The sequence below is a fragment of the Danio aesculapii genome, chromosome 23, assembly GCF_903798145.1.
Source record: "Danio aesculapii chromosome 23, fDanAes4.1, whole genome shotgun sequence".
Taxonomy (NCBI): Eukaryota; Metazoa; Chordata; class Actinopteri; order Cypriniformes; family Danionidae; genus Danio; species Danio aesculapii.
The window spans coordinates 48,765,641-48,778,597 of record NC_079457.1 but is presented as its reverse complement, the minus strand read 5'-3'; the positions used below and the strand labels follow the sequence as shown (position 1 = coordinate 48,778,597).

Sequence of the window (12,957 nt, the reverse complement as noted above, 5' to 3'; positions counted from 1 at the left end):
CATACACTACGGACAATTTAGCTTACCCAATTCACCCAGGTGTTTGGACTGTGGGGGAAACAGGAGCACCCAGAGGAAACCCACACCAACACGGGGAGAACATGCAAACTCCACACAGAAACGTCAACTGACCCTGCCGGGACTCGAACCAGCAACCTTCTTGCTATGAGGCGATTGTGCTACCCACTGTGCCATCGTGATGCCCCCCCCCTCACAAATCTATCTTTTAATTAAAATTTCCTATTAATATTTCCTTACAGGATGCTTTATAATATTATACATGTGCATATACATTAGTTTAGTCAGTGCTAAAGCCAAATCTGGAGCTAATCTAACAAAATAACGTACAATAACAGTCCAGAAGTTACTAGTCCAAATGTATAAGCGAGGCAAAAATATAAAATACATTTTTTTTTAAAGATGAAAAATCAAGAAACAAAAAATAAATAAAATGTTGATTGTTTGTATTTTCCCCCAATATTTAGCATGAATTTAAATGCATTCTCTTTCCATTTCTGAAGATATTTGGTGACTGAAATATTAATAAAGTAATATTTTAATAAATATATCAGTTTAATAAATAAGTTTTGTTTAAATGTATGACCTATATTCACTGAGAAATGCATAAAACTTCTTTATGCTGAGCACTGTATATATTGCGATATGAACATAATTTCACCAGATGACCTGAACAGCTCTATTTGGAACGATTTCATGGTAACACTTTAGTTTAAGTGGCGATTCACACCATTTATTACGGGCTTATTACCTGCCTATTATTAAGATATGAACTGTTTATTAGCACTTATAAAATAAGACCTTATTTACATCTCCAATTTCTACCTGACACCTAAACCCAACTACTACCCTACTAACTATTAACACAGACTATAGAATACACAAGACGTGTCACTTCTAGAACAGGAACCGATCATTAGCCGCATTTCCACTATCGGGCCAGTGCGAGCCAGGGCTTTAATCGGGCCAGGCCGGGCCAATAGCCCGGGAGGTTGAGAAATGAGGCCGAAATCATGTCGCGTTTCCACTGTCGGGCTAGTTGCTCGCAGCGCGTCACGCAAACACCGCCCCCAGAACGTCCCCCGAATCAACTTGAAAACAAATGTTCTCTGGTTTTGTAATCTGTATGAAATGAATGCGAGGTACAGTCCATCCTGTCAAATGCACATCACATGAAGGAAACTACTTGAACGCACACAAACTTACAAACAAAGAGTTGCTGTCATTTGTGGAGGAGATTTACCATTAATATTTACTTCAGATTTACTTCAGAAGACCAGCACGACTGGAGGAGGCATTATTCAGAGAATGATAAACGGAAACAGCCATAAATAAGGTTGGTGTCATGATCTCGTTTCCTTTCAGTGCGGATTAAATTAGGGAACCTGAGAAAATGCAGATTTTGTTTGATTCGAACGTCTAGAAATAAAACATTAGAGAGAGTCGTAGTTAAATTTTATTGGTGACTTCAAATATGACGTTTAATCGTCAGCTTGGCAAAGAGTTTTGGAGAATTTGATATTTCCCCATTCAACAAGAACGCCCGAGAGGCATTTCAAAGATGTCCGCTGACTTCTTTGAAAGATGACTAGCCTTAAAGGGACTATATTAAGCAGCTAATTAGTAGTTTATTGCGCTAAAAGTCTTATTTAAATGACTGTTAATAGTGTGAATTGTACATTAAAATAAAGTGTGATCAAACCAAGTTGAAATCCTTCTCTCTGCTTACCCAGCAGCAGCATCAAGCTGACGGCGATGGCAGCGACAGCAGCGATGTTGATCTGGATTTTTCTGCGCACGCTGCAGTTTTCAGAAAGTTGACAGTCACAAACGTGGACAGAGAGACTCTGGAGTGAATACTGGCCCTGGCTGTCGGAGATCTTGATGGTGAGCATATGATCGCCTGCATGTACTGTACTCTCTTTAATCAGTCTCACAGAAGAGCCTGGAAGAAAACAGATGTATGTAGTTTATTGCCATTAATGCTGAACACCAAGGAGGTAAGTTTAATTTTGACATTGGTGGGGATCTGTGAATCACATTCGGTTCTTACCTCCATTATACTGAAGCTTCCATTGGCGCTCAGCATCTCCCATCAGCTGAAATTTTAGTGCTGGGTCATGTCGGTCTGCATCTACAGCTGTAATATTGACCATTTTCTCAGACAGACACATGTAGTGTTGACTAGACTCCAGCATCGGGCCTGTCTCCATCACAGACTCTAGTTTTCTTGAGTTTCTGGCGTCCCGATCTACAGTTTGCAGTGGAAGAGAGGCCGATGTGAAGCTGCTGGATCTCCCTCTGCTGTAATCCACATGCCAGAGTCCATGTTTGGGACGTCCTTTAACCCGACAGTAGAAAAAGGGCTCCTCATTCTTCACAATGACACTCAAACTGGACGCCACCTCAAAACTCAACGGCTGTGGGACAAAATGGCATATAATGAGTCTGGAATAAAATGCAATATTGAGCCATGGAGATCGACTTTCTAAAAAAGAAAGAACGTTTTTTTTTCCAAATATCCAAAATATTACCAGTAGTGATGAATTACCACATTGGGAAAGCGGGAAAAATGTACTGGTCAATAAATAATATACAATAAATAAATGAATGAACAAATAAATATTTTACTTAATAAGTAACTGAACTAATGAACAAACTAACTAACTAACTAACCGAATGAACAAACTAACAAACTAGCTAACTGACTGAACAAAGGAACTAATTAACTAACGAACTAATAAATGAAGGAACTAACTCACTAAATAACTGACTGACTGAAGAAATGAACGAACAAAAGATATAAATAACTAACAAATGAATGAACGCAAGAACTAACTAACTGACTGAATGAACTAATTAACTAAAGAACTAACCAATAAACAAAGGAACTACATAACTAACTGACTGAACAAATCAACTAACTAACTAATGAACAAAGGGACTCACTAACTAATTAACTAAATAATGAACAAAGGAATTAACTAACTAAATGACTGAACAAATGAACTAACTAAATGAACGAATAAATTAATTAAGTAACTAACTAACTGACTGACTGCATAAATGAACTAACTAACTAACTAACTAACTAACTAACTAACGAATGAACAAAGAAACTACCTAACTGACTGAACAAATGAAAATACGAAAAAACTAAACTAACTAACTAATTAACTAACTAATGAACAACTGAACTAACTAACTAAATGACTGAACAAATGAACAAACAAACAAACTAACTGACTAACTGAACAATTGAACTAACTGAGTGACTAACTAACTAAATAACGAATGAACAAAGGAACTACCTAACTGACTAAACAAATGAAAATACGAACAAACTAACTAACTGAACGAATGAACTAACTAATTAACTAACTAATGAACAAAGGAACTAACTAACTTAATGACTGAGCAAATGAACAAACAAACTATTTAAATAACTAACTAATGAAATAAATGAAGAAACTAACTAACTAACCAACTAACTAACTGACTGAACAAATGAACAAACTAATGAACAAAGGAACTAACTAACTAACTGACTGAACAAATGAACAAACTAACTAATGAACAAAGGAACTAATTAACTAAATGACTGAACAAATGAACAAACAAACTATTTAAATAACTAACTAATGAAATAAACGAACTAACTAACCAACTAACTGACTGAACAAATGAACAAACTAATGAACAAAGGAACCAACTAACTAACTGACTGAACAAATGAACAAACTAACTAATGAACAAAGGAACTAACTAACTTAATGACTGAGCAAATGAACAAACAAACTATTTAAATAACTAACTAATGAAATAAACGAAGAAACTAACTAACTAACCAACAAACTAACTGACTGAACAAATGAACAAACTAATGAACAAAGGAACTAATTAACTAACTGACTGAACAAATGAACAAACAAACTATTTAAATAACTAACTAATGAAATAAACGAAGAAACTAACTAACTAACCAACAAACTAACTGACTGAACAAATGAACAAACGAACAAACCAACTAACTGACTGAACGAATGAACTAATTAATTAACTAATGAACAAAGGAACTAATTAACTAAATGACTGAACAATTGAACAAACGAACAAACTAACTGAGCAAATGAACAATTGAACCAACAATTTAACTGACTGAATAAATGAAGGAACTAACTGACTGAACGAATGAACCAATGAAAAAACAAACAAACTAATTCACTGACTGAATAAATGAACCATTTCTTTTTAAATAGGTGAGTTTAAAGGGCAAAAATGTAAATGAAAGAGGACAACGACAAATTCTGCCAATTTCAGGCAAAAACTACTAACAGAATAAAGCATGTTTTATTAAAAATATAATTGTCACCCAGTTAAAATGTAAAGTGAACAGTGAGGTTGTGCATCAGTGATGTGTGTACCTGAGTGAGTGTTATAAGTCCGTCATTGGTGTCGGGGTCAGTCTGGATGCTAAAATGCTCTGCTTTCTCCCCCTGCAGAGAGTATTGAGCTCTCCAAGATGGAGATCCTCTGCTGTCTTTATCTGACACTTTCAGCCGACAAACTACATCTCCAGCCGTCTGCGCTTTCACTCCCATAAAATCCTGAAACAACAACACTCAGATTAAACCAAAGATTAAACCGTAAATCAGCCGTAAATGTAAAGCTGGATTCAGACTGCAGCATCCAATAACTCAGAGGAATCAAAGTATTGGTTTCCATCCACCTATTTCTATGCACATTTTGGATTAATCGCATAAAATGTTTGTGAGATGTGCATTCATTTTGAAACTGAGCATAAAAAATGGGGGCGCACAACTGAGTGGGATAAACTTTGGTCACTTTAGGTTTCATTAGCTAATGTATTTACTAACATTAACCAATAATGAACAATAGCTGTACAGCATTTATTAATCATAGTTCAATGTTTACTAATGCATTATTAACATTCAAATGCATGCTTGGTAACATTAGTTAATAAATCATCAGCTAACTAACACTAACTGATGCAACCTTATAGTAAAGAGTCAATAAAATAAGAAAAATGTGGTAAACTACAATGGGAGCACATTTAGTGAATACACAGAACTACTTGTACACAGAAACTAATAACCACGCACACTGAATTAACTTTGACTGAGGCACCGGATGCGCCGCTCGAAGCCGCGACACGGCACACCAGACACTCTCTGTGGCGCGGCAGAAACATGAAGTGTCCCGAATCATCGCGCCACGCATTTTTGAATTCTAAACATAGGTTTCTGCAGCGGTCCGCGGCGCCCAGCCGTCGACTTGAGTGTACCCTGATAGAAACCGATGTTTAGTATTCTAAAACGCATGCTAGTTAAGATCACAGGGAGCTTCTGGGATCGCGAGAAATGCAAACGGCTGAAGTATAAGGTAGACTCAATGAGAAGTACACATGTTTGCAAACCTACCTAAAGATACAACCAATAATTCCGATTAGAGCGATAATGTGGAGAATATTGATCTTGTGTTGAGCCCAATGAGCCTTGCATCTAAAAATAGAGCTAGCGTGTTCCTTTAGTGATATCGCTTCGACTCACGCTGAAAATGGCGGACGTGAATCAACAAACTGAGGATATGATGACGCGCCTGTCAATCAATATTGGTGGGCGGGGGGACCGCTCTCCTACGTAAAGTTGCGGTCGGTTTGAAAACCGCTCCAATTGGTCCACCATTTTAATGTTGTTAAATTGAAAAAAAAGCACTGGGTGTGCTTATATCACCCCAATATGACGGTCCAAAAACAAAACATGCACATATGTCTGTCTAAACAGCTTGAAAAGTAGATTTTTTTTACCATAGGTGCCCTTTAAATCTAATTGGCATGTTTGTAGTGAAACATAGCTAATGTAACACTGTGTTTACTCACAGTCATTGCAGTGATTTCTGGGAGATGGTTGTTTTTGTCGATGATGTTCAGGATCACCGTGCTCGTGCTGGACAGCTGCACCTTCTCCCCATGATCCTTTGCTTCAATAAGAATAGTGTATCTTTGCACCTCCTACATAACCAAATGCATAGAGAGGTTGAATAGTCTCACAAACACGCAGTTAAAGGGACAGTTCACCCAATAATGAAGATTCTGTCATCATTTACTCATCCTTCACTTGTTTCCTGTATGAGTTTCTTTATTCTGTTGAACACCAAAGAAGATATTTTGAAAAATGCTGAAAACCTGTAACCTTTGACTTCCACAGTATGTGTTTTTCCTACTATGGAAGTCAGTGATTACAGGTTTTCAGCATTCTTCAAAATATCTGCTTTTGTGTTTAACAGAATAAGCTGATTTTCATTTTTTTGAGTGAACTATGCCTTTATTATTAGTTAATATATTTACTAACATGTAAACACAATGGACAATACTTGTACAGCATTTATTAATCTTAGCATTTAATCATATGCATTTATTAATCATTAGTTTATAATGTATTAATTACTAATGCATTATTAAAATCTAACTCTGTGCATGTTAACATTGGTTACTGCATTGTTAATATGAACTAATATGGAACAACTGTATTTCCATTAACTCATTAACAAACATGAATAAATATATTAATAAATGTATTGTTCGTTGTTTGTTCATGTTGGTAAATACATTAACTGCATGTCCCATATTGTATAGTGTGTCCAATATCTTTTTATATATATATAAATGTTGATAGTATCATTATTATTACGATGTGCCTGACTGTAATATACCTGACTTTCTGATATTAAGATTAATCTTTGTCTGATAAACTAAAGGAAATAAAGATGCTGTGTCTCCCTTATAGTGCATTCTTTGCATTCAGGTTTATTTCATAAGGTTTAATTATTTTTTTAGGTTAAGAAATATTTAAATATAATGACGGTGATAATATCACGGTATAACCAAAGAAGCATTTGTCTGGAATATATATATATATATATATATATATATTCATAAACATCATAACAAATAAAAATTTTCAACCAAATTAATTTAACATTAATAGTCAATAAAATAGTTTGATTGGCTTCAAAGTGGCGTAGTAGGTAGCACTGTCGCCTCACAGCAAGAAGGTCGCTGGTTCGAGCCTTGGCTGGGTCAGTTAGCATTTCTGTGTGGAGTTTGCATATTCTCCTCATGTTGGCGTGGGTTTCCTCTGGGTGCTCCGGTTTCCCTCACAGTCCAAACACATGCGCTATAGGGGAATTTAGGTTAGGGGTTGAGCGTTGGGCCAACGACCCACCTATTAGATGTTACGAAACACCAACATGATGCAGCTAAATATCAACTTTGATATAAACAGCCCTGGGAGTGAGTAAAACAGTTTGATTAAAATGTGTTTATATTAGTTATATTATGTAGTTTATCATAATATTGCATATAGTAAGTAATTGTTTGAATATGTTTGAAATAATAATAAAAATTGCATACCATCATTGCAATATTAGTGGCTGCACACTTGACTAAAATGATTTCATTCACAGTTAACATGATCATTTGCAGGAATTTTACTGTAACATCAAATTATATCTGCGATATGAAATAGGCAAAAGTATAAGGGACCATGAGTCAAAACGTCAAAACAGTCAGCGGTCACCTTTAACCCTTGTGTTCGTGCAAATATACACAATTAAAATAATGATGCTTGTTGTTTGCTTCATCTACGTATTTAAAATGAGCCGAAACAACAAAATTCTTGACTTTTTGGGACAACTTAAATGCTTTATGTTCAATCCACTTAAAATTGTAAAACACTAATAAGTTAACTCAATTCCTTCATGTTGGCCCAGCACAAATCAATTGTGTGGAACTCACAAGCTAAAACCAAAATGGCTAAACCCTTTCTGTGCATTTGCACATACACAAGGGTCAAAGTTGACAGCTGACACCTGATGGGGTATGGTCATAAATCATATTTGAGTAATGCAAAGATCTTCAAGATGAGAAGCAGCGGTTATTGATACCTCATAGTCAAGAAGACATCCTTTAAACGAAATCTTGCCAGTGAAGTCTCCTTCAGGCTGGTCAATGAAGAACTGCAAACTGGAGGTGGATGGAGACACTGAGACGATGTTTAAAGTAAACCTAGAGTTTCTGCTGTCCGCCTGGTCATAATCATTCGCCTGCACTGTGACCAAAACCTCACCTGTGGAGAAGACAAGACAAAGAGGATTATGGGACACGTTGATCTTCCACCCAGCGAAAACAAACTAGTTGTTGCTTGAAGGGATACAGCTGCGGCCGGAAGTTAACAAGAATTATTTATTAAATTACCCATTACATTGTATTTTATTAACATCTACCCCACTCCTAAACCCTCACAGTAATGTAAAAACAGTGATTATACTGAGTATTATTTATTAAATTACACATTAAATTGCTTTTTTATAACGTCCCAACCCTCACAGTAGGCTAATGCAAAAATATTAATCATATTACTTATTAAATTAGCCATTTACTTTATTTTATTAATGTCTACCCCAACTCCAACCCTCACAGTAATGTAAAAACAGTAATTATACAGAGTATTAATCATATTATGTATGAAATTACCCACGTAATTGTATTTTATTAATGTCTATCCTAACCTTCACAGTAATGTAAAAACAATAGTTTTACCATGTATTACAGTGTATCCCTCCTACACTTTAATGTTACCCAACAAACCCGTTTTGTATGGTGTTGGGAAAGGTTTTACCTTGTGGTGTTGATTCATCTTTTGAGATCTCATACACATCCCTATTAAAAACGGGAGGGTGGTCATTCACATCCAAGACCACGAAATCCACCGCAACAGTTGTGTTTTCTTTAGTCAGTGTGATCTGCAGGTCAACAAAATGACAGAAACTATTAGAAATAGCCTCCCAATTTAACTGTAATTATCAAAAGCTTGTGGAAAACACCAAACTAAAATAAAAAAAATTCTACTTGAAGGCTAAAAAAGTCGACTATTACAGCTGTGAAACTTAAAGTGGAATGAAAAGTGTTTCTTTGTCGTGTTACATTCAGATCTGTGCAGGTTACACCAGATTTCTTTTTGAATTGTGTGTTATGCGACTCTTAACCAATCACACGCGTTTCTGTTGAGATAATGATTTTCGTAGCCAATCAGAAGCGTTACATTATTCACCGCTGAAATGGCCGGTGCGCCTCTACACTCTCATAAACAACGAACTGCAGATACGTTGAAAGTAAGAAAGTGTTTGTTTTTAAACCCGTGCTTTAATAACAGTATTTGTTTACAGTCGATGTCTTGCACCAACTTATATCTGTAAAGTCAAAAACGTCATATGTGTTGGCTAGTTGTTTACATTATTCTGGTGCTGATGTAATGGTTTAAGCTGGTTTTGGCTGGGCCCCCAGCCTGGCTAGGCTGGTCAAGCTGGTTTTAGCTGGTCATTTCCCAGCCTGACCAGCTAAGACCAGACTGGAAATTGCTGGAAACCAGCCTGGAAATGGCCAAAACCTCTCTAAAACCAGGCTGGTCAACCAGCTAAAACCAGCCAACCAGCCTAGGCTGGTTTAAGCAGTTTTTTTCAGTAGGGATATCATATCAACTGCATACCATTTCTTCACAGCAGACTAAGCCTACTGTAATATTTTAATTACAGTTTGTAGTTTTCTGATTGAATTATTATAAACACACATATATTTAATAAGATCATAATAACAATATAATATACAAGATAAAAAACATCTGGCAATCAGTACCAATATTTTCCTTTAATGGAAAAATTAAATGAAAAATTTTTTTTGGTCATTGTTGACTTACTGTTAGCTTCTTGTATTTCTCATAATCAACTTTTCCAAGTGCATAAACTGAACCGTCTGACTTAACAGACAGAATTCCTTTGGGATCCTTGTCAATGCCTTGTCCACGGATCAGACTATTTTCCACCACTCTCTTCTCAATATTCAACTAAAAAAGGTGAAACATTAAAAATTATTAATCTGATTGATGACAAACCATCCAAATATTTGCAATTCCTCTTTTTGTTTAACAACTTTTGCTATTTATAACTTGATATTCTGGCATAAGGTGGTGGATTACTGCAAAAAGGTTTCAATCCAACAACCTACATTTCCTATTTTATATGGGAAAGGACCACTGAGCTCCTCTTCCATGAAGAGTGAATCCACAACCCAGGATCGCCTTTTCCGTAGGTTTTGTGTTAATATGCTCACACACTGAATATAGACAATCTGGAAAAGACAGTATTACACTAAATGTTAATGATATTCATTTATAAAGATGCTGCATTGTAGGTGCCCTGTTGTGGTGGATTTGATGCTTGTCATCAATTGATTTTGTTTCCTGACATAATTTGGTATATTTCATGTTATCATTCTTATGAAAATTCATAATTGTTCTTATATCTTCCACAATTACTCATTTCTGATTAATAGTGACCCCATTTCTGTGCTAGATATCACTAAATATCACTGCACTAAATATCTAATCATTCAAGTGGAACACACATGTATGCATGTACATGCTATACACTTACAGTAATTACACTAACTAAACTAAATAAATGGAAAAATATTACTTTCTTATGTAAGAAAAGCGAAGTACATGTAAGATAAATCTCGTCAAACCAAAATGACCAAAATTATCCACTCTAATAATGTGATATGATATACGCTGTCTATATATAGTGATTCACAAGTGTTTTCTGTTTATTTGTGGTTGTGGATTGCAGAATGGGATGCGGATCTCTGCTCTGTAAACTTTTGAAGCTAAAAATTCAACTCTACAGTTTAGCAAAGTGACTTTTATTGACATTTTAGTCATTTGAAATAATATAAGAAGAAATATCTAGAGAAATAAGTCAGGCACTGGTAGATTATTACAAGGTTTTTTTGAGCGTAATATACAATACCAACCCAGACAATATAGCACTGCAAACGTTTCATAATGTTCATAAAAGCCACCTTTTAAGGTTAAAGTTGTTGTAAGAAAGATCAAGATCCCATAATGCAAATCAAAGCAGAAATAAAGCAGAAATATTAATCACAAAATACTGAAAACTGCTGATTTATTGATATTTTTACAGTGTATGCAATATTTCGTTTTATAAACGTGTAAACACTGAAAACTGTTCAATATTACGTAAAGATACTATAAAGATATTTAGCTTCTGTTACTTACTGCGACGACAATCAGAGCGGTCTTCATTTCAAGCAGCGAGAATTGAGCGGTCAATTAGATTCAGCAGGATTGTGGATTTGTCTTGATTTAGTTGTTCTTTAAGGTGCATATGAGGCGAGCTGGCTTTGGCACTCCTTTTAAAGGAGCACCAAAGGAGGCAAAAGACACTTCTCTGGAAATCCTTTTAATTGCATGAATATTTCTGCAGCCAATTGGATGATGGCATGCGTGGCGGTTCTGAGGAATCTTAATCTGGCGAGAGGCCAGACATTCATAAACAACTAAAATCGAGAAACACGAGAAGTGTCTAAAACCGGTTCTGGTTCCAATTAAATGCAGATATAAACCTATTGTTTCATATAGTTATATGAGAGTAGTAGAGAGATATTCAGATACCGTTTAGTGCAAATGAAGTGGTTAATCTGACAGGAGCATGTTAACTAGACAATGAGTTCACCTTTAGGCTTTTAAGAGTTCTTACTTTAGGTTTAAGCATCTACATTTAGCAGACATGTTTGTCCAAAGCGACTTACAATTGAGGAGGCATTCAGCGATTCAACAAGAAGAGGCAATACACACAACAAGTGCTGAGTCAGGATTGTTTTATAGAGAGAAGAGTGTTTCTACAGGTAGTTAAGCCCACTCACCTGTGTGAGGCACACTTCATAAATGCACAATGTTTTGTTTATTAGTTAGAGAGTGATTGAAAGAAAGTGTCAAGAAGGTGCAAAACTGGTGCATGTGTTGGCTAGTGTCAGAGAAATGAAAGAGTTCTCTACAGGATCAACTTCATGGAAAGTCAACCTTGCCATAAAAGCAATTATGTTTTCACCAAATTAGCAAAATCCTGTCTAGTTTTTTTTTTTGTGTGTAGGCTTTTATTTTACACTACAGCAAAAATACTCAAAATGTCTCTGTCAATGTCTTAAAAACAATCATATTTGATTTACCAAAGTCACACAAGCACCAATTTCACATCCGTCTCATCCATAAGCAAGTAAGAGACATAAATAAAATAAAATCAATCATGTTTATTTTATAGAGAGTCAAGAATCCTTTTTGATTAGCATCGTTTCTTTTGGGTTGTGCAGTTTAATTCACAGAATCTCTTCAAAGTATATTGTACTCTTTAAACTTGATAACTTTTTTGGTCACATCCATAACACGTTTATTATCCAACACAGGCTCACTGTGAAAACGTACCCCCGTATACATATCTGGAGAGCGTGATTTATGTAGCCAGAGCTACGTATAACTGCATTTCGTCTTTCAGAGGAACGCTTCAAGGTGGTATGACGCCGCTGACGGCTTCTATTTCTTTTTGCACTACCAGCTGACAGTTCCATTGTGACCAGTTTGTCCAGTGACTAGCTGGGTACATCGGCGGACTTGAGACGCAAAGAGCAGTTGACTGTGATGACGGGTTCGAGTCTGGTGAAGAACAGTTCCAGAAAGCGGGTAAGACAAAATCAGAAGCCAAAAAATAAAGTAAGCAAGTAAATAACAGGGTGAGAATGTGGTAAAATCTGAAAACGTGGTCAAAATCAGGCGGCCGTGAGGGCTTTTCTTTTTTTGGATTGCTTTTAAAAACACTGTCAGTTGGGTTTAGGGAAGTGAGTTGGGTCAGTCGATCACTCAGTCAGTCAGTCAGTCAGTCGACAGTGACCTCTGGTGGATTTAGGCGAGAACAGCAGGTGCGAATGACACTCGCTAGAGAAATTTGAGATCTGAAACAGTGTACACAGCAGCTTCTGGCAGATTCGTGAAAACAAAAACTGCACAAAAA

At 36.0% G+C, this 12,957-nt stretch overlaps 1 protein-coding gene across 1 annotated transcript; it reads right to left on the bottom strand.

Annotated features, from left to right (window-relative positions):
- Positions 1-2,054: 2,054 nt before the first annotated feature.
- Positions 2,055-11,934, bottom strand: LOC130216847 (cadherin-like protein 26). The gene is made up of 8 exons (XM_056448726.1): positions 11,172-11,934; positions 10,100-10,222; positions 9,792-9,938; positions 8,718-8,841; positions 7,984-8,165; positions 5,918-6,049; positions 4,443-4,625; positions 2,055-2,438 (listed from the first exon to the last, which is right to left on the bottom strand). The coding sequence occupies exons 1-8, from the start codon at positions 11,196-11,198 to the stop codon at positions 2,055-2,057; spliced, it is 1,302 nt and encodes a 433-aa protein (XP_056304701.1). The 5' UTR covers positions 11,199-11,934.
- Positions 11,935-12,957: the final 1,023 nt, after the last annotated feature.